At 59.1% G+C, this 23,292-nt stretch overlaps 1 protein-coding gene and 2 long non-coding RNA genes across 3 annotated transcripts in view; 2 read left to right on the forward strand and 1 right to left on the reverse strand.

The window, feature by feature from the left end:
* Positions 1–19,557, reverse strand: part of SPTBN5 (spectrin beta, non-erythrocytic 5) — a 45,776-nt gene extending 26,219 nt beyond the window's left edge. The window contains exons 1-25 of the mRNA XM_017531040.2: positions 19,320–19,557; positions 18,931–19,098; positions 16,099–16,215; positions 13,466–13,623; positions 12,730–12,958; positions 11,260–11,891; positions 10,055–10,193; positions 9,702–9,934; positions 9,293–9,446; positions 8,976–9,176; positions 8,657–8,863; positions 7,713–7,913; positions 6,838–6,990; positions 6,427–6,557; positions 5,954–6,193; positions 5,331–5,618; positions 4,128–4,368; positions 3,828–3,967; positions 3,569–3,668; positions 2,757–2,927; positions 2,102–2,266; positions 1,480–1,694; positions 931–1,117; positions 485–685; positions 127–243 (exon numbers count right to left, since the gene is read on the reverse strand). Of these exons, the coding sequence (XP_017386529.2) occupies positions 127–243; positions 485–685; positions 931–1,117; positions 1,480–1,694; positions 2,102–2,266; positions 2,757–2,927; positions 3,569–3,668; positions 3,828–3,967; positions 4,128–4,368; positions 5,331–5,618; positions 5,954–6,193; positions 6,427–6,557; positions 6,838–6,990; positions 7,713–7,913; positions 8,657–8,863; positions 8,976–9,176; positions 9,293–9,446; positions 9,702–9,934; positions 10,055–10,193; positions 11,260–11,891; positions 12,730–12,958; positions 13,466–13,623; positions 16,099–16,215; positions 18,931–19,098; positions 19,320–19,535 (5,004 nt within the window). The 5' untranslated portion in view covers positions 19,536–19,557. The remainder of the gene's footprint in view (positions 1–126; positions 244–484; positions 686–930; positions 1,118–1,479; positions 1,695–2,101; positions 2,267–2,756; positions 2,928–3,568; positions 3,669–3,827; positions 3,968–4,127; positions 4,369–5,330; positions 5,619–5,953; positions 6,194–6,426; positions 6,558–6,837; positions 6,991–7,712; positions 7,914–8,656; positions 8,864–8,975; positions 9,177–9,292; positions 9,447–9,701; positions 9,935–10,054; positions 10,194–11,259; positions 11,892–12,729; positions 12,959–13,465; positions 13,624–16,098; positions 16,216–18,930; positions 19,099–19,319) is intronic.
* On the forward strand, positions 12,925–17,190 carry LOC119471705. The gene is made up of 3 exons (XR_005200771.1): positions 12,925–13,014; positions 16,683–16,785; positions 16,928–17,190. It is a non-coding gene; the product is annotated as an uncharacterized LOC119471705 (long non-coding RNA).
* On the forward strand, positions 19,549–22,075 carry LOC108306202. The gene is made up of 2 exons (XR_001826048.2): positions 19,549–21,278; positions 21,474–22,075. It is a non-coding gene; the product is annotated as an uncharacterized LOC108306202 (long non-coding RNA).
* Positions 22,076–23,292: the final 1,217 nt, after the last annotated feature.

Genomic DNA, 23,292 nt, shown 5'->3' on the forward strand with positions numbered 1-23,292 from the left:
GGGGCTGTCTGTGTCTCCAGGAAGCAGGAGCAGGGCTCCATGCCTCTGGAGAGGGAGGGTGACAGCCCCCTCCCTGAGGTCCGTCATCACCCGAGCCACACCAAGGGGAGGCTCAGGAAATGGTACCTTGTGCTTCTTAATGAGCCCAAGGGTGGCTGCCTCGTCTCTGCCATAGTCCTGACTGCTGACCAGCGGCCGCTTCTCCTCCACCCAGCCCTCCAGCTCTGATGCATCCAGAAAGTACTGCCAAGAGTGGGGCCAGCTCACCTGGAGGGTCTCAGGCAGGACCCTCCGTCAGCCCTGGGGACATCTTGCCCTGCTCTCCAGCATCCTGCACAAAGGGACTTCTGTGCCCATAGGGGGCCCATCAACTCCCGGTGCAGAGCCCTCACCACCGACCCACCTCTGAGAGTCCCACTCTGATGGTCCCTCAAGGAGCCCTGACTTCTGCCTCTTCCCCCAACCCCACCTCTCTGCATCCTACCTGCTGGAAAGCAACCGCCTGCTGCAGACACTGGGCCCGCGCCTCACACGCCCTCTCCAGCTCTGCCCAGCGGCCTTCCAGCTCCTGGCACTTCTCCACGATGCTCGGGGCTTGGGGGTGCCCCGAGGCTGCCATGCTCCGTCCGGAACTCAGCACCCACTGCACCTGTCCCTGGTGAGCTCTCACTTCCGCCTGGAGCACCTGCCACAGAGCAGCTTGAGAGGCCGCTGCTCTTCACCAAGCGGAGTCCCAGTAGAGCCGTGGATGTGGCTCCAGGCCCCAATCATGGCAAGACCCCCAGGGTCAAAATAGCTGGGGCAGAGATTTGCAAATTGGGATATCCAGGGCGAAGGGCTTAGTGGTTAGGATGCCTGAATAGGGGCAGAGGGTTTCTGAGGTCTGGGAAGAGGACATCTGGAGTCCTGTAGGAAGAAGGGGGCTGTTACCTTGTGCTTGTGGAGGTGGCTCCGGATATCATCCAAGCCCTCAGTAGAGCGAGTAGGGCTGCCATGGGGCATGTGCTCGGCCACCCACGAGAGCTCCATGTTGCTCAGGTGGCAGAACTGGTGCAGCTCCATGGAGGCCTGCAGCTGCAAGCCCTGGATGGCCAGCTGCCCCTGCAGAAACTCCAGCCTGGGAGGAGGAGGAGCACATGGGAGAGGTTGGGAACCAGGTGAGGACAAGGCTCCTGGCTCTTTCCTTGGCCCAGCCAGGGACCTGTAAAGACCAAGACCAAGGAACAGAGCAAAGTCCCATCTGACAAGGGCAGGCTGAGGAAGGGCGCCCGGGCTCCACCTTGTGGCCTAGATGACTTGCCTGACCACACTATGGGGGTCCTGAGGATGTACAACGGGGTCTCCCACCCTTGCATCCCAGGAATGACTCTACTCATAAGGGAGGAGGTCTGGCCACCACAGTCCTGTAGGTGCCACCTCGAGGAACCTTAAATTCCCCCCGGGGGAGTAACACACAGGGGGGTGGGAGGACAGGCTCACCTCCGGAGGTGCTTCTGGGTGTCTTCCAGGATGGCTGGGGAAGTGGCCACGCTGTGTGCCTGGGAGGCAAGGGCAGTCATCTTGCTGGCCAGGGCCTGGCTCGCTCTCTCCAGCTGGTGGTGCCGTCTCTGCAACCTCTTGCTGGACCGCAGGTCCTGCCCTGTTTCCGAGCTCTGCAGGGTCCCTTCCAGCTGCTCAAGCTGCTCCTTTGCATCCTGGGGAGGGGTGCAGGGAGCTGCCTCAGGCTTTCCAGGGACAGCACAGCAGGGGGCCTTTCTGGGCTCTGGGACTGTAGGACTTGTAGCACGAGATTCACCAGGGACCTATTAGGGACCTCTGTCCCCACCACTGTCAACCCCCACCCAGAAGTGCCCAATCTTCCTGTTTCCTCACGCTTCTTCCTTCCTGAGAACTCAAGCTGTGCTGACCACATGCTGGGCACAGGAGCGAATCCTGTATTGGCCGACTGCAGGGAAGGCCACGCTCAGCTGGTCCTAGGCCAGAGGCCCCCAGAGGCTGCAAAGCCCGGGTCAGCAGAGCATGCAGACTTCCCCTCCAATTTCTGTCCAGCCTGGCCCGGCCTCCATCCCTGTCTTGTGCCCTGCATCTCTCCCCAGCGGACCTGCAACTGCCTCAGGAGCTGCTCCTGCTGTCTAGCCTGCCGGAGCTCATCCCCACGCTCAGCCATCTTGCGGTTCAGTGCTTCCCACTTGCTCCTCAGGCCTTGAAGCCTGGTCTGTATGTCCTCCTGGCCACGGGGCCTCCTACTCAACAGCTCTCTCCCAGCCTGGAGTGGAGACAAAGGCCAGCGAGTTAGGCTGAGCTGCTGGTGCCATCCGTGGCCACAGCAGGCTGGACCTGGGTGGCCGTGGAGGCGAGGGGGTGGCCACAGCCGCATTCCACAGGCTTCCTGGATGAAAGCAGTTCATGTAGCCCCAAAACTGCGAGTAGGAGGGCTTTGGACTCCTGCACGTGGAGTGAGGTGAGCCGGCATGAGGTTCGTGGGCATGAGGGAGAGCTGTGTTCTGTAGAGGTGGTCAGCTCTGGGACTTGCCCCAGAGAGTTGAGGGGGAAGGGATGGATGGCGCAGCTTTGGGCCTGGTTTGGGTGCCAAGGCAAGGGGATGCCAGCCGTGTCAGGAAGGCTTGGTGGGGGGAGGTCCTAGGTTCACGCTGAGGCTGATTCTTTCTTCAAAGACTTCCATGGAAACAGGTGGTGCAGTAGGGTTGGGAATCGGAATACTAGGAGGCTCTGCACCCTCTGTCCTGTGTCCACACCTGCTGCAGGGCCTCCACATGTCTTCGGGTGGCCAGCAGCTCGCACTCAGCTGCTTCGTGCCGCTTGAGTATCCGCAGGATGTTTCGGGGGGCTCCAGAGGGCTCATGTGCTGCCAGCAGCCCCTTCTCCTCCATCCACTGTATCAGCTCTGCCACATCCCGCTTCCATTCCTGCCAAGAACCGGGCGACAGTGTTCTCAGAGCACAGGTCTCAGAGCATGGGGGTGGGAGGGATCTCAGGGACCCCCCCCATGGAGAAAAGCAGGACCAGAGCCGGTTCTGGGGTGCAAGAGGGGCAGGGCCTGAGTTTGCTGCTCCCCATGTGGGGCAGGAGGGCTGTGCCTAGAGAGGAGGAATGCCTGTTGGATCCTTATGACTCCAGCCTACTTCAGATCCCCTACGGCTGCACCTCTCCAAGTACGGGAAGCTCAGGGAGCCGGAGACCCCCAGCCCTGCTCCGCTGTGGGGGCTGAGCAACCATTGGACAGAGCCAAGGCTGGTAGCTGGTACCATGACCTATGCAAGACCCTAAAGAGTACCCCGAAGCATTAGGGGAAGGGGTGTGGCGGGGGGAGGGGGAGCGTGGGGTTAGTTGGGAGCCTGACATCAGGCCCAGCCCTGCGTCTGAGGGTGGCGTGGCCACAGCCCCAGTTTTCCTCATCAGGAGAAACCTGAGCAGTGCTGCCTGCCTCACAAAAGGCATTGAGAGGATGATTGACAGAGCGTGGGGAAAGCGCTCTGTAGGCTGCACAGAGCTCTGGGTGGTCTCAGGCCTTCTCGAGGCCGCATGTGCCCTGGGCCCAGCCCCTTACCTGGAGCTGGAGGGAAGCCAGCAGCTGCCTCCTCCTCTGCTCACTCCTCGCCTGGAGCCTGGTCCACTGTGCCCATACACTCTGCAGCTGCTCTCTGACCCTGGAGGGTGGGGTGAGTTGGAGGAGGACATGGGAGAGGACTCCCACTCCAGCCCGAGGTGCACTTTCCCCCCACCCCAACTCTCCCAACCCAGGGCAGCAGTCTGTGCAGGATGAGAAAGGGGCATCTGCAGGTGCTGCAGACTGAGGCCAGACTCACGTCTGTGCAGCTGGGTGCTGGCTTTGGACTAGCTTCTCGCCGTGTGCCCGCAGAGCCTCTGCCCGAAGGCCCAGGCTGTTCAGGAGCTGCCCAGACTCCCGGTGCTGCTGCAGCAGGCTCAGGGTCTCCCTCACGTCCTCCTGGGAGTACAGAGACCTGAGGTCATGCCTGGGAGGATGGGGGTCAGGACCATCTCACCCGCCACCGTCCCAGGGGCCTCCTCCCCACCGGACTCCAAGGGGATGAGCTCCCTCCAGTGACGGGCAGTAACACACTGGCTCCACATTCCTGGCTCCATACCCCAAGGTTGTCCAGGTGCAGCCAGGCCTCATGGTTGGCACAGGTGGCAGTGAAACCATCCACTTCTCGGCCAAACCTCTGCAGCTCCAGCCCCTCCTGCAGCCACTGCTGCCTCTGCTCCCACACAGCCTTCAGCTCCTGGCCCTGCTGCCCTAGGAGCCTCAGAGTGTTGGCCACCTCTTGGCAGTCCGGGGAGTCCAAGGCTGCCATGGGCTGGCCCTGAGTGTCCAGCTGCTGCAGCCTGACCAGGATAACAGGAAGAGGGTCAAACCCAGCAGGCCCCCCTTGTCAGCCTCCTCTTCTCACCTCCAGGGTTCACACATCCTAGAGCATGAATGGGACACTGAATGTGACAGGCCAGCAGAGTGCTTTGGATGCAGGGGTTCCCAAGCCCCCCACCAGCTCCAGCTGGCCGTCCTGTAAGTGTGGACTGCCAACGGCTGATGCCCAGCCAAGAGGACACGTGGAGGCAGTACAGCACGACAGAAAAAAATCACACAAGCCGTACAAGCACCCCACCAGGGGGCCACTGCAAGCCCCATGGAGCCTTTGCACAATTCAGAAAGGTGCCCCTTTCAGCGGGCGGCAGCTTGCACTACTTGGGAACAGGTAACTCCCTTCTGTGAATGAGAGCAAGGCTCCACTTCCTTTAAGCCACTGCAGCCCTGAACCAAGTGGGGTCTGGCAAGTTGAGGACCGGATGCACTTCAGTGTCCACTTGACCACCTGTCAAGTGCCCTCAGGTGGGGCACAGCCTGTGGACTGGCCCTTGGTGGTTTTGCCTGCTTGCCAGCCCATAACATCATCCCTACAGGAGGAGAGGCACCGCTGCACTGAGGAGGTGGGTATCTCAGGCCTATGGGTAGATCCTGAGTCATTCCACTTAGAGGCCACTGGGGTCCGTGCTACCCAGGATGGCAGAGACTAGACGCCCTGAATGAGAGCAATGCATCAGGCCCACCTGGAGGGGCTGGCTGGCTCTGGGCTGGAGATAGCCTCCCAGGCAGCTCGGTGTCCCGGGTCTCTCCTTGAAGTGTACAGGCTGCCTGACCCAGCCCTAGTTATATCCTCCTCCTTGTAAACTTGTCTCAAGCACCATGCCACACGCCAACCAGTCTGGGCCCCTACCCAGGGAAATCACACTACTTCCTGCCATGCTCTTTCTGGGCCCAGCGCACACTCCCCCTGCCCTCCCGTCCTGACCTTTCCTGCCACAGGTGGATCTCCACCAGCAGATCTCCATGCTCCCACAGCTGCCGCTGAGCCGAGGCCACATCCACCAGCTCCTCCTTGCTGCACAGCTGAGCCTGGATGCTGTCTGCCCATAGACGCAGCCGCAGGCTCTCCTGCAGGAGGCTGTTCCGGGCCTGAGCTTCAGCCTGGCCCTGTGCCTGTCGGGCCACGTGTTCCTGTACCTGCTTCAGCAGCCCCTGCAGTGTCTCCACCTGTCCTTGCAGGGGCTGGCTCTCTGCGTGGCCTGACTCCTCGACCCTGGGAGACGGGCACCGCACAGTCAGTGCCCTGTCCTGGTACCAGTGCTCCAGGCACATGTCTCTTCCCCCCACCTGCATCCCCCAGGGAAAGTGGGGGTGACGCTGAATGCCCACCCCACCCTTGACCTGGGGGGAACAAGAACAGACGGCTCTTCTTATGCCCAGATGCATTTTCTCGAGATTGTCCCCTGACCTTTGCCAGAGCCCGTCTGACAGCACCTCCTACCTGTCTTCTCCCCAGATCCCCATTTCTGTCCCCTTCATTTCATCGCCCTGCCCATGCCTTCCCGTAGTCCTCACTGCCTCCCTGTGCCACCACTGTGCTGGCCATACTTTATGACCACCCTTTGGAGGAGGTGGACCCTCCTCTCCAGCACCAGGGTCTTCTTCTGGGCCAGCTGCAGGGTGCGGCGGGTGTCCTCTGAACTCCCCGGCTGCAGGGCCTCCAGCTGGACAAGGATGTCCTGTAGCTGGACCTGTGTGGGGCCACACTCCTGCAGAAAGCTGCGCACTTCCGCACCACGTGCCAGCTGCATGGCCTTCTCCTGCTTCAGGGCCTTTAGCTGCCCCCACCTAGGCAGAGGGTACAAGTTTGTCTCTGCCCCAGGGACACCTTCCCATCCATCCTGGAGCCTTGGCCAGAGCCTCACACAATAGAAGCTGCCAGACTGGCTGTCCCTTGCCCTCTCTCTGTGCCTCGGACTTGCCCAGCCTCTCCACCTGGCATGGCAGGAGGCAGGTGAGTCAGGCCCGGGCTGGGCACTGTGTCCACCCCACCATCACCTGCACTCCCGCCTCCTTCTCACCTCTGCCTCAGTTCCTCCTGCTGTTGTTGGATTTTTGTGGCATCCCCAGGATATCTCTGCCTCAGTTGCTCAGCAGAGCTGCTGACCTCAGCCCAGAGACCCTTTCCCACAGTCAGGGCAGTGAGGAAGTTCTGGGGAAAAGGAGGACCCAGGCCTCTTGGGCGGCTTCTCTTTCCACACTCCCCTCAGGCCTATGGCGGAGCTCTCTGCTACAGGGATGCCCACACTGCCCATCCCCAGAAGGACAGCCATCCGAGTCCTTAAGGGCCAGGAGGTCCTCAAAGTTCAGGCCAGCTCTGCTCCCCACCCCCAGGCAGGACCATAGATAAACTGGAGAACTGAGTCATAGCAACGGACCATAGGGAGGCAGGGGCAAGGCAAGGAGGAACTGCCAAACCCCCTGGGCCGTACCTCATATTTGAGCTGCGTGACCTCCAGGCTGTCGACCTGGGGCTGCATCCTCTGGAGCAGTGCTATCTGCTCCTCCAGCCATGACCGGAGCTCCCCACAGGAACTGCAGAAGCCAAACAGGGCCATGGCCTCCTCCAACTGGGCCCTGCGGACCTGGGGAGGGGCAGCCCCAGGCTGGGGTGAGGGTTAGGGTCCCCAACAGGGCTCTCAGAGCAGGTGAAAGGGATGTTCCTCCCCATCCCAGCCCACCAACAGAGCCCAGGGTCAGGGCCAGAGGGGGCTCCCCACCTCACCGCTGGGCCCCACATCCTCTCTCAGGGGCCTTGTGGCTCCATCTGGAGGGAGCTGGCAAGGGTTTAGGGTAGGATAAAGGGCACTGCCAGTGTGCTCCTTTCTGGTCTTGCCCTGCTCAAACCTCTCGGTGCCAGCCCTGCTCTTAGGTAAAATCCACACGGCTCTCTCTGCCTGCCCCACCCCTACCTGCTGCTCTAGTCTAGTCTGTCCTCTGGCCATGGCTTCCCCAGCCTCTGTGCTGCAGGCACCCGGGTCTTCGCTTCCTCCACTGGGCCCCATTCCTGCCTTTGCACAGGTCCTGGCCAGCACCCCTGGCTTTACTTGCTTTCTGTTTCTCATTCAAGCCTCAGCTTAAACGTCATTCCCTCCAAGCCTGACCTTCAGCCTGACCTGGGCTACCTTCTCATGCAATCCCATCACACCTGCATCTAATGAGGTGTCTGACATCTTCTCGGCCATGGGAAAAGCTCCTTGAGGGCAGGGAGCATGTCAGTCATGACTTTCTTCCCTGCGATCACTGCACAGGAGCTGCTGGCACAGGGTAAGGGCTTGATGAGCATTTCTTGAAAAAGGAACGTTACCTCTGCCAGGGCCCGCAGACTCTCATAGTCTTGACTCAAGCGGTCCTGTGTCTGGAGTATAGTGTTGGGATCAAAGTCAGGGTCCGGCTCTGCTGGGATGACCATCTTCCAGGCATCCCCAGGGCCAGGGTGGCAGGAAGCCTCACTCCAGGGCCCTGGGTTCCTCAGGCTTTCTCCTGGAGGGCTCGGGGCAGACTTCACCTGTGTGACAGAGGGCAGCGTGTCTAGAGGGGGCCCCATCAAGCAGCAGGGGCTTTGGCCAGGCCACCCCTGCCTCCCTGCCCTGAGATCTGGAGGGCCTGAGCTGCAGCTTAAAGGGTGTATGAGACATGGGTTGGGACACGAAGCTTCCTTGGGGCTGAGGGTCAAGGGGCAAAACGTGAGCACAGGATCAGATGGCTTTGATGTCCACATCTTGTGCTACATACACAGCTTCTTGAAAGGGGGTTGTGAACCAAGCTACCCATGTTTTTAAGAACTTTGGGGGCTCAATGATCTGAGCAAGGGGTGTCAGAAGGCAGTCTGGGACAGTGATTAGGCCACCGGAAACCAACAAGGGCTGTCAGGAGACAGAGCCAAACTGAGTTGAAGGGTCACTACCGGCCTGGGTGAAAGTGAGGGGGACCTTCCTGGAGGAAACTGCTTCACGCTCTGAAAGTGCCGGCCACGGGAGCCAGGCCATGCTGTATTTGGGTGACCTCAGTTCGCATGCACAGACAGGATTCCACGACTTCTCGGCTAGGTCGACAGGTGAGATGCAGCGGAGGACTGGGGTGAGGGACACCCAAACCCACGGGAAGGCCACGAATCCCAGGGCAGAGGCCACAAAGGCCCTCTCATTTTCGTCCTCTGTGTGGCCCAGCCGCGGTGGGGCAAGGGAGACCAGGAGCTGAGAGGAGGCCGACCGGCATTTGGTCTGCGTCCCTTCTAGGTCCCGCCCGCACCGTGAATGACGCCCGGGCCGAGGCCACCCGCGCCTGCTCCTCCAGCCGCCGCAGCTCGGCGGCGAAGGCGAGCAGGACGCGCTCCAGCCGCTCGTGGCGCCGCAGCAGGGCCTCTGCGGCCGCCTGGTCCTGGCCACAGGATGCGCTCTCCAGCGAGGATCGCTGCTCGCGCAGCCAAGAAGCCGCCTCCGCCACGTCCTCGAAGTACTGCGGGAGGAGGTTGGGGAGGTGTGTGGATGCAGGGGAGCAGCTAAGCGCGGGCAGGTGATGGCACCCCCACCCCGCCCCGCTGGGCCCCGGCACCACCCCACCCGGCTACCTGCAGGACCAGCAGGGCTGTCTGCAGCCATGCGCCCTGCCCCGCCACCCGGGTCCGGAGCAGCTGCCAAGAGCACTGCACGGCCTCTGCGCGTTCCTCGGGATCCGGCTGCGTCGCAGGCCCGCGGGCGCCGAGGTCGCGTCCCCTCCGCACGAGATCTACGCACACAGCCTGGTGGCGGTGGACCTCAGCTTCCAGGGCCTAGCGGGGGCAGAGCAGGGGGCTCAGGGAAGGAAGAATAGGGGAGGGGCTGGGGGCCGAGAGAGAGGGACGGGTGAGGCGCTGGCGACCGGTGGGGGTGTGCTGGGAGCGGCCACCTTGTGTTTCTGCAGGGCGCCTGCGATCTGGTGGAGATCCCGGCCCAGGGCCGCATTCCCCACCCGCTGTCTGCACTCTTTCAGCCAGGCTTCCTCCTCCTCACAGTGGCGCAGGAACTCTGCCCGCTGCAGGGTCTGCTCCAGCAGGGATCGCCTGAGGGACAGTAGGGGCCACCGAAGAACATGGGGAGTGGTGGGGAATGGGCAGTGTGTTCCCCTCCAGGGTCAGGCACTCCCCTTAGGCAGGAGTTTTCCTTTCCCTGGATGACTTAACAGGTGAGACAGAGGCCTTGGAGTAGGGTCAGTGTGGAGAAATCCGCCAGGGCCCCAGTACTTTAACCTAGGCAGGAGATAATACGGGTTATAGAAAAGCTCTGGAAAAGGTGGAAGAGTTGGGGCGGGATCTTACCGGGCCTTGACAAGAGCCACCAGGCTCTGGTGGAGCTGGGCCAGTGTCCTGGCCTTGGCTTGCAGCACCTCCACACTAGTGCCCAGGGAGGAGTCCAGCTCTGCTGCCTCCTGGGCAAGATGGCCCACGTGGGCTCCCTGGGCCGAGACTTGGGCCTCCAGCAGGTCATGCCTCTGCAGCAGCTCTACCACCTCTGCCAGCTGCTGCCCACAGGTGGTGGACCTGGCCAGCTCCTGGTCAGAGTTGAGTGGTCACTATAGTATCCCCCAGAGTGCTGGGTCCCTCTGAGCACCAGCTCGGGGAAGTCCTCCACCCTGCTGTGTTTCCCAAGGGCCTGCTGGTCCAGTGCCCACCTGCAGCTCCTCCAGCTGTTTGAAGGCAGCCTCCACCTCCTGGAACAGGCTCAGCACAGCCTTCATATCTGCCACCTGCTTCCTCTGTCCCTGTAGACGCTGGAGGAGCCTCTGCCAGCGCAGGGTAATTTCCTCCTGCCTGGAGGACATGAGAATAAGGGAGATCTCCTCTGGGTTGGGGCAGGGAAGCTGCTTCAGGATTCCTGGTCTGTGGTGGGGGTTGGCTTCCTGGTGGAGTCTGACCTCTGGCTGGGGCAGGGTCTGTGGACTCTGAGAACATCCTGGTTGGGGGCCATAGGGGCAGGGTGTCCTACCTTTGGACACAGGCAGAGGAGGCAAAAGGAGGGCCTGGAAGGATTCGGCCTTTGGGGCACCCGACGTTGCATGCAGTCCCCATCTCAGTTGATTAAAAACTCCATCCTTCCAGGTGCTCAGACTAAAATCTTCCCAGTGAATCCCCTCTAGCCACTCTACCTTAGCACCTCATATCCCCCCCTCCTCCTTTATTACTATTATTGAGACGGAGTCTCACTCTGTTGCCAGGCTGGGGTGCAGTGGTGGCACCATCTTGGCTCACTTAGCCTCTGCCTCCTGGGTTCAAGCGATTCTCCTGCCTCAGCCTCCCAAGTAGCTGGTGCTACAGGCGTGTGCCACCATGCCTGGCTAATTTTTGTATTTTTTAGTAGAAACGGGGTTTTGCCATGTTGGCCAGGCTGGTCTTGAACTTCTGATCTCAGGTGATCCGCCTGCCTCGGCCTCCTAGCATACTGGCATTACAGGTGTGAGCCACTGTGCCCAGCCTCTCCTTTATTATTTTTTAAGATTACCACATGCTATGCCTTTTTCTTATTTGTCCGGTTTTCTTAGTAGTGTGTAAGTTCATGAGGGAAGGAATTTCTGTTTGTCCTCTTCTCTGCTAAATCTCTAGCACCTAGCACAGTGTGTGAGACATAGTAGACACTCAAATTCTTACTTAGTGAATGAATCAGAGGCTACCTAGAGAGTGCTTTACCAATAAGGATGAATTACTGATGGTAGACTTACAAGCATCGCTGGGAGACAGGCCTTTGTAGGGGGAGCCCTGAACCCATAAATCACCCCTCTCCTCTGTGGCAAAAAAAAAAAATGGGCACGTGACCTGGAAGGATGGTGGTATGGTGGGAGAGCCTCAGCCGGTTATGAGAGTTTGTGTGGTCGGGGCTCACCTGCGGGCCACATCTGCCCAGCTGTGGTACTGCTCCTGCTGGAGGACGTCTGCGATCTCAGCCAGGGCCTGGAAGCGCCCCTCCTGGGGCAGGATGCCAGCCTCCAGCATGCCCAGCCTCTGGACAGCTGCCTCCACTGCAGCCAGGCTGGCTGGCGGGGCTCCAGCCTGGTCCAGCACCTGCTCTGCATCCTTAAGGAAACTCTCCCGGAGGGCCGCTTTGTGCTGGAAGCGCCGGGCCAGGGTTTCTAGCCTCTCCAGCTGCAGTAGCCTGTGCTGTAGGGCCTGGCTCCGTGCAGCCTCTGCCCACTCCAGCCCTGCCCACCACTGAGACAGCTCTACAAGGTCCAGGCCCTCATGAGGCAGGAAGGGCCTACGGTTCTGGGCTTCGAGTGCTGTCTGTAGCTGGAAGAACAGCGCCTCTGCGGCCCCTCGCTGCTGCAGCCGAGGTGGCTTCTCCTGGGTGCGGAAGGCAGCGAATGCTGCCAGTAGCTGTCGCATGGCGGGCAGCGAGTTTGGGAAATCCCGCGCCTCCAGCTGCGCCTGTTTCTCTGCAATCCAGCGTAGCAGGTCGGCGACCAGCTGCTCGTACTGGGTCTGCAGTATCTCTGTCTCCTGGAGCTGAAGCAGGATCTGGTGGAGGGCATGGGAAGGGGTCTGGGTGCTTCTTGGGGCAGGTCCTGAAATGGGCACTGAGTGCCAGCCCGAGTTCCCCAGGTGGACTGTAGCTACTTCTCTGAGCCAAAGAAGCTTTGAAGTGCTGGTCCCCCACCCCAGAGACCTGGGTTTGCTTGCGTTGCAGTCAGACCCAGGATCTTGGGGCCCCTTTCCACGACTGTGGGTGAGGCTATCTTGCCTTCCTGCTGTTTTACCCATTTGGCCTCACTAGTGGGGGTGGAGGCCCTTCAGGTTGCTGTTCTTTTTCCAGGCCTCCTTTCCCTTCCCTGAGCCCCCACCCTATAAAGCAGCACAGATCCCTTGGCCTGCATCATCCCCACCCATACCCCAACTGAGATACCCACCCTGAGAAGAGCACTTCCAGGCCTCAGCCTCCGCCATCGTGTCCACAGAGTAAGAAAGCCCCCCAAAAACATGAACTCTGTGTAGCCCCTGCCAGCAGAGTCTCTTCTGTGCCTGTCCTTGCAGAATCCTGGCTCTCTAAGCCTTTTAATCCCATTAGGAGCTTAAAAGCCTGAGAGTCGGGGAGAATGGGGAGGCCCAGGAGGGGCCATTCCTCCCCTGGCTTCTCTTGTAAGCCAGGCACTGTGCTGGGAACATTACTAGTGCTCCCTGGAGCACTCACATGGCCTTCTGTTATTCAGGCATCATCATCTCCATGTGACAGAGGGTGCACAGTGAAGTTGGGTGACTTGGCCAAGGCCACACAGCTAGTAGGTGACAGGGCAGGCTTCACACTTAGGCCTGTCTGCCTCTGGAGCCCTTGCTCACCCACCCCTCCTTTCTCCCCCACCTTAGCGAGTCTCCTCTGGACAGTCTGCCCCTGATGCAGGCGAGAGCCGTAGTGGTAGTAGAGGGAGACGTATGTCATGATGGAGCGCTCATCTGGCTGCGCAGCCGCCACATCCTCGGGGTCCAGCAGCTGAGCGATGCCTAGCTCCTGCTCAGCCACCAGGAAGGCAAAGGCGAGGTTTTGCAGTGGGCGGTCTGGACGCAGGGAACCGTAGTCCAAAAGGTCTGGCCTGGACAGAGAACGGGAAGGGCGCCTCACCAGCAGGAACTGAGTGCTTTCCTTCAGGTAGATTCTTAAACGCACTCATGCTGCTGTGGCCATTCACACTGTCTTGTGAATTTGTTTTTCCCACAGTTAACTGAGGCCCTGCGCAAGGAATGGGACTCTGATAGAGAAAGAGGAGGGTTCACTGGGCACAGGGACCAGGCTGGGGGAGGGGGCTGGGGGACCCTCCAAAGGGTGGGTGTTGCCAGAGTGAAGAGCATGAATAGAATTGAGGGGCACAGAAAGTGGAGAAGGCTGGGGTCAAAGGCAAACTTGGCCAAACTCATGGCATTGTCTAGGGAAGGGAAAGGGGCTGATGGAGCAGGGACTCAGACATCGGCCCTCTCTCCATCTGTGTCCACTTTCCTTCCTCCTTCAAGCTCAAAGATGTGGGAGAACGGGCAGACTGAGGACCAACCCGGGAGCCATGGGCTCCGTGGGCAGAGGCCTCCTGACGAGGGTGGGGTCACACCTGTGGGCATGGATGAGGGCATTGAAGCCCAGCCCATCGCTCCAGCTTCGGGAGAAATCAGTAATGTTCACGTTGGTGTAGCTGGCTGTCTTCCGCTGGCACCAGACTAGCAGGGCTTCCTTGGTAGACAGCAGGGCTGCACTGGCCCCAAACTCCTCCTGGTGGGACAGGGCAGCGGGGTGATCGTGCAGGGACGGGGTGGGGTGGCAGAGAGACTGCAGGCTGTGGGAGAGGCAGGCTGGCCACAGCGGACCCTGCTCCTCCCCGGCCCGGGGCTGGTGTGACTCCCCTCTCTTCAGAGCATCTGACTTTACCCAATTTCATCCACAGTGGGCAGGGATTGGGGGTGAGAGCGACTGGCCTTCCAAAGAAGCAGAGCAAAGGAAAGCTGTCACTGCATAGCCTCTGGCTTTGTGTCACCACAGGTGACCACACAGCAACGCCTCCCGTTTCTGAGCCTTTCTGACAGGCCAGGCTCTGTGCTAACTGACCTTGGGCTCGTGGGATCGAGGCTGGGCTTCATGAGACTGGGTCCTGTCACTGCAGGCTTTCTGTGAGCCAGGCCCTAGGCCCAGGCGCTATGGCTCTCAGCCCTCCCCACCCTGTGAAGTCAGCACTGCAGCAAACCAGGTACAGCAAGGGAGGTTTGGAGACTGCCCAGGGCCCCCCAGATGGCAAGGGGAGGGGCTAGCACCCAGGAGCATCTGACAGCACCCACCTGCCAATCATGCTCAGGGCCTCACAGGGTGCCACAGGCTGCTCTTGGCCACTCCCCTTCCCACCATATTTCCCCCATGCTGCCACTCTCGGCTTCCACCTGCCTCTCCCCATCTCTCTCCCTCCCACTTCCCCTTCTCGGCCTCCTCTCCCTCATCTTCTTTCCCCCAGTGCCCGTCCTTCCCTCAGTGTTACTGTCCCTGAATCTGTTCCCTCCCTCACCCCCTCACACCCCCAAGCCCCCATCTCTTTTTCCTCCCCCTCCCCTGATTCTCTCCTGTGCACTCCCCTTCTTCACCACTTCCTGGGTTTTTTGTTTTTGTTTGGTTTTGAGATGGAGGATTGCAGTGTCACCCAGGCTGGAGTGCAGTGGCACGATCTCGGTTCACTGCAACCTCTGCCTCCCAGGTTCAAGCAATTCTCCTGCCTCAGCCTCCCAAGAAACTGGGATTACAGGCATGTGCCGTTCCCCGGCTAATTTTTTGTATTTTAGTAGAGATGGGGTTTCACCGTGTTGGCCAAGCTGTTCTCAAAGTACTGACCTCGAGTGATCCACCTGTCTTGGCCTCGCAAAGTGCTGGGATGAAAGGCGTGCACCCCCAGGCCTGACCTCTTCCTGTTATAAACTCAAAACATCAAGGCCCAGCAGGCTGCACTTCCCCTGGCCTCTAAGCCCCAGAGCTTGGGTAGGAATGATGTGTGGGCACCAGGCAGAGACGAGGGGGCCCTGGAGCTGGGCTCTGCCCCAGCTAGCTCAGGCCCCAGTACCCTGCATGGTGGGGCCAGGCTGCAGATGGAACTGGGAAAGAAGAGGGGACGGCTTGTGAGGGAGCAGGGCCTCCCTGAGCCCAAACATGTCTGAGTCAGCAGGAACAGGGCCGGAGGGGGCTGCAGACAGGCAGGAGGCGGTGCTGGTCAGGGGAGAATGTGCCCTGCTGCTCCCAAAAGCCTGGGCTGCAGGGTGACCCAGAACTGGCCCAGGGGCCTGGGGAGGTGAGTATAGCTTCCTGAAAGGGCTGAGGTCAGTTAGAAATTCATCCACCCCTTCAGCCTTCAAATAGACGCGCAGCCCTGGGAATGCAGACACACAAGACCCCTGCTCTCCTGGGACTCAGGCCCGTGTTTTGAGGCTGTCCTGGACTTGTGCCAGATCTGTGGCTTCTTTTCATGGGAGTTTCATTCTCCAGGTTGGCTTTCCTTACCTACTAGAATTGAGTTTTAGGTAGTGTTTTGGAAATCATGAAACTATGAAAAAGAGTAAGTATAAGGGCTTATTTTTGAGACCGGGTCTCACTCTGTAACCCACGCTGGAGTGCAGTGGTGCGATCACAGCTCACCACACCCTGGGCTCAGGATAGCCTCCCACCTCAGCATCCCGAGAGCTGGGACTACCGTGTCCCACAAAGACTGTATAATCTTTCTGACCCAGTGTTGGGGGGAAGAGGCAGAATGGAGGAAGCTGGGGACCCTGAAGGGAATACTGTGTGCTCTGCAGGGTGCCAGGGTCTTTGTGAACCCCCAGAGCTGGGCATCCCTCCATACCTTTCATTTACCCCAGCAGTACATTGTGGTGTGATGGAAGTTGCAGAGCCTCAGTGCCAAGTTGGGGAGCAGCACACAGGGGTGAAAGTGGGTGCCGGACAGTGACCCCGAACCCTCCCTAGTGAATCATTTGCCCAGGCCCAGTTTGAAGCCCGGGGCTCTGGCCCTCACTTTAGCATACTTCAATGTTACAGTATCTCCGGCATCCTGGGTTCTTTGCTCATGGTTAAAGAGTAAATATTGACTTTGTGGTTTCCAAGATCTCCTATGGGGATCGTAAAAGTTTCGTGCAACGACTCGGTCCCCAGGGGTCTGAGGTGAGGCCAGGGCTGGGCTGGGTCACTGGGTGCTGGGGGGTGGGGACTGAGTCATACCCTGTCCAAGGAGATGTGGGAGATCTGGAAACGCAGAATGATGACCCAGATGAGTCCCAGGATGTGTGTCTGATCTCCATCCACGATGTTCTCTGGCCCGATGAGTGGTATTGGCACCTGTAGGCACATTGGCTGGGCTAAGCCATGAAGCCTGTGTCCAGAGAGGACTCAGTCAGCAACGTCTGGGGGCTGGCTGTGGGATGGGGGGGCGGTCCTGGAATCTGTCTTGCCCCAGCCAGGAGGTCCCCCAGGGAGAAGCAGGCAGGGGATAAGTCCAGGAAAGCAAAGGCTTCCTGCCTGCTTGGAGCCATGACCCCAAGCCTACCTGGACGAAGCCTCAACCTGGTGAAGTGGGCTGGGCCCCTGGAACAGAAGGACTCCCTGTGTGTGGGCTATAGGTAGACCCCAGCCAAGGTCAGTGGTTTAGCTACAGGGTCTGGGAATGAGGGGTCCTAACAGTCAATGTGTGAGTGCAACAGACAATAGCAACTGTCTGCCTCCATCTCCCAGGGTGACCTGGCCTTCAGGGGGTGGCTGGGTCCCTGGGTTCACATTCATATCTCACCCCCCTTCATCTGTTCCAGCTCCAACAGGGCCAGCTATAAATCCAGATTCCCAAGCTCCACCCAGTCAGACCCACTTGGACCAGAGTCCAGGATTTGCACTTGAACACCACCTCAGTGGCTTGTAAGTGTACTAAAGTTGAGACTCCTCTGCCCTGCATCCTGCCGCTTGGACAGGGAGGGTGGGTGAGTCAAGGGGAGAAGCCCCTCAGGGTCTGGGCCCCAGCCCCCTCTGGCTCCATCTTCCACCCTGCGGAATCACACAGCTCCAAGGCCCATCGGATTCTTGTAGTTCCATGAGATTGTAAGCACAGGACTTCAGGCCTTTGCACGGTCATCCCTGCTGTCTGAAAGGATTCCCAGATATCTGCATGGCTATTCACCCCTCTGCCTTTAAGCCTTCACTCAGATGTTGCCTAGCCTGACTACTGTATTTAACATAGACACTTAAGGACTATTTCTCCCACCCAAATACACACTCTCCATTCCCTTGGCCTGCTCAAGTGAGGATCTTGGCTTTGTTTTCTGATGAGTCCTAGGAGAGTGGCACACAGCAGGGACTCAATCAGCAAGTACTAAATGGAGAAAGAAAAGACCTGGAGTGCAGCTGGCTTCAGCTGGCCACTGCTAGCCCTGTGGGAGGGGCTGCCTCTCTTGGTGTTCCCCTTGGTAAGCTTTGGTATATCCTGCTAGTTCTCTAAAGGATCCTGCTCTTTGGTGCTCCTGGGGTGGATTCCACCTGGCAAGTCAATCACATTGGCTTAGAGTTGGAGCCTCTGGTGAGTGGGCTGTTTGTCTGCTCCTCCCAGCTCCTAAGAGCCCATCATCCTGACTTCCTGCTTAGCGATGTCAGGCTGGTGGCTTAGAAGTCACCATGACGGGGTATTAACACCATAGGATCAGCGAATACTGCACACTGGAGCGTCTACGTCCCCCAGAGAATCATTTGTTAACCATTTACCAGCAGACGGCAGATCTGGGTTCAATGAATCTGTCTCCCATTGAAGCCAGGTGCCTTGAGGGCAAGGTCTGCGCTTTGCCGATTGTAGCCCCGAGCCTGCATAGAATACCCAGGGCACGGTAGTCTCCATAGCGAACGCATCCCTCATTCTGCCATATATTCCCTGTGCCTTTGGGGCGGCTCCCTTGTCCTTCTAGACCACAGTTGCCTCCTATGTGTATGGAGACAAGGATATCTCCCTCACAGGTATTAGTGACATGCTATATATTAAAGCTTGGGGAGAGCTACACGCCTCTGACAAAGGCTGTGGGGCTCACATGGCTCCCAGGTTCCTGGCGGGGGAGATGACTGGCTCACAGGATCATTGTCCCTGGAGCAACGAGGGCCCGGGATTCTGCAGCTGGCAGTGTTCTGCTCTTGCACCTGCTCAGGACCACGGTGGCTCCCCTTCCCTTTGTGGGGTTTCTTCCCTCCCTGGCTTTCCTCCCGCACGCCAGTACCCCAGGAGGCTGGATGTAAGCTCCACTTCAGGACATAGTGATGGGCACGGACAGTCAGGCTCTGTCCAGCCAGGCCCAACTCAGTGACTTCAGAGCCTCCAGGGACAGCCACCTCCAGGAGTCCTTGGTTTTCCCAGTTCCCGGTTCCCAACCTAAATGATCTCTTTGCCTCACCCCACCCCTGCACAGGCCCCTCACCCTGGCCAGGAGGGTCCCTCGGTCCCTGGAGCTCCGGCCTCCTTTTAGCAACTATCTCCTTGGCCCGTCCCTTTCTTTCAGGTAACTCTGGCTGCCCCCTTTTGCCGAGGCCTCCTCCCTGGTTCTCCAAGACAGGCCCTACTCCTCTCCCCACTGCCGCCTTAGTGTCCGGGTCTCCTTCGTTTCCCACTGGATGCCAGCCACCCATGGCCCCACATCTGGGCTCTGCTGGCCAGTTAGCCATCAATCTTGCCTGGCAAGTAATTTGGGGCCTGTTTTCTCATCTGTGACATGAGAAGCTTAAGAGAACACTGAGATTCTTTCAGCCTAGAACCCTGCACGTCTCCCTCATGACGGACAATGCCGTTTTCCATCCCAGTAGGGACATGGATTGCTCCTGCCTCGGCCAGCTGGGTGCTCTCAAAGTCAGGGGTGCTGTGTGAGGAGAGCGTGGCTTCTGCTCCTCTGTGTCCCGGCCGCTCCTCCGGTACTCAGGCCCCAGCTCCTCTGCTCTGCCCTGTGGCCTGGCTCAGGAAAGGTGACCCAGTAGTCCAGCCTGTCCCAGCTGCCTGCCCCGGCACCATCCCAAACCCCTTTCCCTGGGGCCCACCTTGGCCCTGAGGAAGGCCAGAGCTCGGCTGCTGTTCTCCAGGAAGTGCACGCGCATGCGGCCCCGGCTGGGGGGTGGCAGGGCCTCCCCGGAGATGAGCTCCAGCAGCCGCAGCAGGTGGGTTCCGTCGGCCAGCTCTGTGTACAGGTTCCGGATCTTGATGCCCACCTGGGGAGGGGATGGGGGAAGGTATGGGGTCAGCCCAGCCTTACCTGTCCTCCCATCCTGGGATCCGAGAGGTGTGACTCAGAGCAGCTGCCTTGGAAGAAGGAGCTCTGGCCTCAGCTCAGCCTCAGGCAGATGACCCCACAGCTCACCCGCAAGGCGCACTGGCCAGAGCTGGGGGCATGGCATGGGTGGGCTGGTGGGGCACAGCTGGCTACACTCGCCTGGCCGCACTGGAAGACGTTGTTGATCCACTTGGTGAAAGTCTTCTCCTGCATCTGCATGTGCCGGGCCTGCAGCTTGCGAACGTGGCCCATCTCGTACTGAGAGTCCACGGTGGCAGCTGGACTGGGTGGGGCCTGGAGCTCTGTGCTGGGCCTCCTGCTGCGGCGCCCTGCAGCCCCGAGGAGCTCCCGGGGACTGTGGGGCTGACCAGCCATCAGGCCTGCAGGCCTTTGGGGACGAGGAGCTGATGGATGCCTCCCTAAAGCCGGAGGGCATGCAGGTTAGGGGATGTGTGAATGGAGATGGCCCCTCTGCCAGGGGCCTGGGGTCCTGCCTTGCCAGACTGTCCTCACATTTCATGGGGGTTGCAGCTTGGAGTCCAGCTAGGTAAGGTCCAGTGCTCCTGATTGAATGGCCCAGGTTCCCTTTGCCCCACCCCACCCCACCTTCCAGATTCTTCTTCTCGGAGGCCCTGCTGCCAGGTCCCTCCTCCACAGTGACTGGGGCAGGTGGAAGGAAGACAGCGAACTGCTTACCTTGGTGATGCCTGGGTCCTGTGGAGGTGGCCCTGCTGGACAGATGGAGAGGGCAGATAGCAGGGGCTGTGCATGGAGGGAAAGGGACATCAGGAGAGGCCGAGGCTGGAGCGGGGCCGGCCACAGCCCTCCCCTCCAGCCAGTGTGTGCTGGGGTGACTGCACACAGGCGGCATTGTCCTCCCACCTGCCACAGGGCGTGGCCCAGACTGGGAGGGGGTGGCTCGAGAATGCTCCAGGGCCATTGCTGGAGGAGCTCTTCCTTATACCCTCCCTTCCCCACAAGCAATGTCCCCAGCTCCAGGTGGGGGTCCTGGCTCCCAGTACAGAGGCCAATGGGGGGGGGGCCCTGTTACCCTGGGTTGGAGCTCCGTGGGCGCGCTGCAGTCTGTGTAGGAGGCATCAAAGGGCAGAGCCTCTGCGGGAAGCCTGTGGTCGCATTTCCCAATCAAACTGCCCTCTGCACACCTGCGGGATCTCTCTGTGAGCACCAGGGTGAGGGGATGAGGGAACATCCTGGGCCATGGTCCCTTCATTCACCCCCAGGGAACAGCCCATAGACTGAGGGCCTCACGGTCCCTGGGCTTGGCTTTCCAGGCCCTGCCAGAGGTGCAGCCAGTCTAGTCCGGGGCTGAAGTGTAGGCTTCCCATAGGAAGGGGTGGCCTAGAACTTCAAGAGCTGTGGAGTCTCCTCGAAAATTAGAAACACGGTGTTAACCCAGGGCTTGGAGGCAGGGGTGCAGAGGGAGCTGGTGGGCGCCTATCCCTTCCTCCCTGACCAGCCCTGGACTGCATGCCGTGGCTGGTTCTAGAGTGAAGGCAGGTTCTAATTCTGGGGGTCTCACCCACCTCCCTCTAAACTCTGGGTAGCAATGCAGGCTGGGGTGCATGTTTGTGGGTGTGTCTCCCAGCAGCCCTGGAGCCTCTGAAGCGACAGCCCGCTTCTCAGGGAGGCACCCCCGGCAGCCACAGCCCACAGCAGGACAGCAGCTCAGCTCCCCCTTGAGAGCTGGGCCAGGAATGAGTCACACCTGAACTGCCTGGGCACACTGCAGGCAGTCGGCGGTGACGTGGAGGGGTGCCGTGGTCTTGGGTGGAGTGTGGCTCCCTGCGTCTGAGAGACGCTTTGTCTCCTGCTGTCCTCTCCTGCCAGGCCCCTCCTGCACTGACTGGCTTCCAGACACCCTGCGCTCCTTCCTTGCTCACAGCAGCGGCTGTGGCGATCCTCCTGTGCGCCTCTCCTTCTGCCCACCCTGCCCCTGCGGGTCCTCGTCACTGACCCCCTAGCTCGGCAGCCTAGGCACCACCACCCCGCACCTTTCCACAGCACAGCTCTGCTCACGCCTGCGAAGCCTGCCACCGCCTGGGAAGGAAAAGCCAGACTTGCCGGACTCGCCTCAGCTGGGCCTTTGAAGCCCGCCAGGTTACCTAACCAGGCCCACCTGCCCCTCACTCGGGGCGCTCCCCACGGGCCACTCTCCATTCCCTGAGCAGCACCTGAGCTCTCCTGCCCCCGAGGCTGGGCTTCAGCTGTTTTCTCAGCTTAGAATGTCCCTTCCCACTCTCCATCCACATTCACGTATCCTGCCTGCCCCAGTTAAAATCCTGTTTCTTGTAGGAAGTGCCTCGTCCCACCCACTTACCCCCGGGAGACCGAGCTTACTCCTCCTCCTATTAAGACCCTCAGCCCATGGAGTCGCGTGTGAGGTTGTGCACCCTGGAGGACAGACTGAACTGCAGGATGCTCTGCACATAGACCTCAAAATGACAGTGTGACAGACACTGTCATTTTGAACTTGTTGGAGGGGGCTGCGGACTGCTTTTCTTCCTTTCTAGCTCAATGGCAGCTAAAGCCACTGCACACCATGCAAGGACCGGCTTTTCTCTGGCCAGGACTGATTGCAGCCCCTGGTGACATGAGAACCCTGTTGGTTAGAACAAAGTTTGGATTATTTATGTTGCAAGTAACCAAAATCTCAAGTTAAACTGGTTTAAACTATTTATTTTTAGTCGATTCTTTTTTAGAGACACATTTATTTATTTATTTTTAGCTAATTCTTTTTTAGAGACAAGGCATTCTTAGGTTGCCCAGGCTGGTCTTGAACTCCAGGCCTCAGCAATCTTTCCACTTCTGCCTCCTGAGTTGCTGGGATTACAGGTGTTAGCCACCATGCCTGGTCTAAACAGTATAAAGGTGGCCCACATGGTGGAAAAAAAAAATCAAAAACTAGTAGGAATATGTCTTCAGGTGAGGTTTGATTCAGCAGCTCAAATGTTGTCACCACAGGCCTGGATTCCTTTGGCCTTTCTCAAGGTCTCTTTCATTTTCATGCTGCACAGGGTGGCTTCTGCCAGGCTGACCTCCCTCCCCTGACCCCAGCAGCTCTGGGCACCCATCTCAATGCCATTTATATTGTTGCATCAGTAAGCTCACTTCTATATACTGCAAAGTTCAGATAAGAGAGAACATCTCTCCCAAGAGTTTTAACAGAAGTCTGGGGGCCCTGGCTCTCACAGGCTTCAACAGGGCCACATGTCCATTGCTGAACCAATATTTGTGACCAGAGGGACGTGGTCTAGCTCATCCAAATCTCACTTAAGGTGAGGGTGGGAGGAGGAGGCTCTGCCAGGAGACTGTAGGTCTGGACACCAAAAAGGGAGATGGGTTGGTGGGAAAAGCCAGATGCCTACTATAGTTGGGTGGGGGGAGCGCACCAGTGAAGTGTGGCAAGAGACGGGAGGGGTGCTGTCCAGGCAGGGGCTCCTCCCTAACACCGCCGGGGAAAGGGCTCCTGTGAAACGCCCACTTCCACGAGTCCCTTGTGTCCTGGCTTCCACCCACTCTGAGATGAGGTTTTCACCTGCCGACCTGGTCTCTGCTGCCTACCCTCCGCTGGGCCCACCTGATGGGGCTGCTTTCCTTCAGAAATAGCTACATTTGGGTTTCTCTCCACAGTAAGAATTTGGGGTCACAGGCACAGCCTCTTCCTAACTCTTCTCCCCAGTTCAAACTGGACCCAAGGATCCACACTCTGCTCCGAGGCTGGCACACAGCCCTGGAAATGGAGCCAGTGGAGTGGGAGAGGGCAGCTCCATGTTTACTGATCAGCAGACTGTCTTTTTGTTTGAAACTTCTAAATAGGATTAGAAAAAGAAACAAAATAGAAGCATTATGTATTAGCTGCATTGGTTAACCAACACTGGAACCGATACACTCTTGTATTAGGCCCGAATTTACCTGGGTAAACACAGTGGTTATCCATCCCAAGCATGCTCGCCTGCTACACCATGGAGGAAGTAAACAGTGAAACACTTTCCTCATCTTGAAGGCAATTTGTCTCGGGCATCCTCCAGGCGTAATGAAGGAGGGTGCGCTGTGACTCCCGCACGTGAACCACAGCCCTATAGCCCCACACCCAGAGATGCTCTTGCTGCGT

This window comes from Cebus imitator, unplaced genomic scaffold (genome assembly GCF_001604975.1).
Source record: "Cebus imitator isolate Cc_AM_T3 unplaced genomic scaffold, Cebus_imitator-1.0 Scaffold70, whole genome shotgun sequence".
Classification (NCBI taxonomy): Eukaryota; Metazoa; Chordata; class Mammalia; order Primates; family Cebidae; genus Cebus; species Cebus imitator.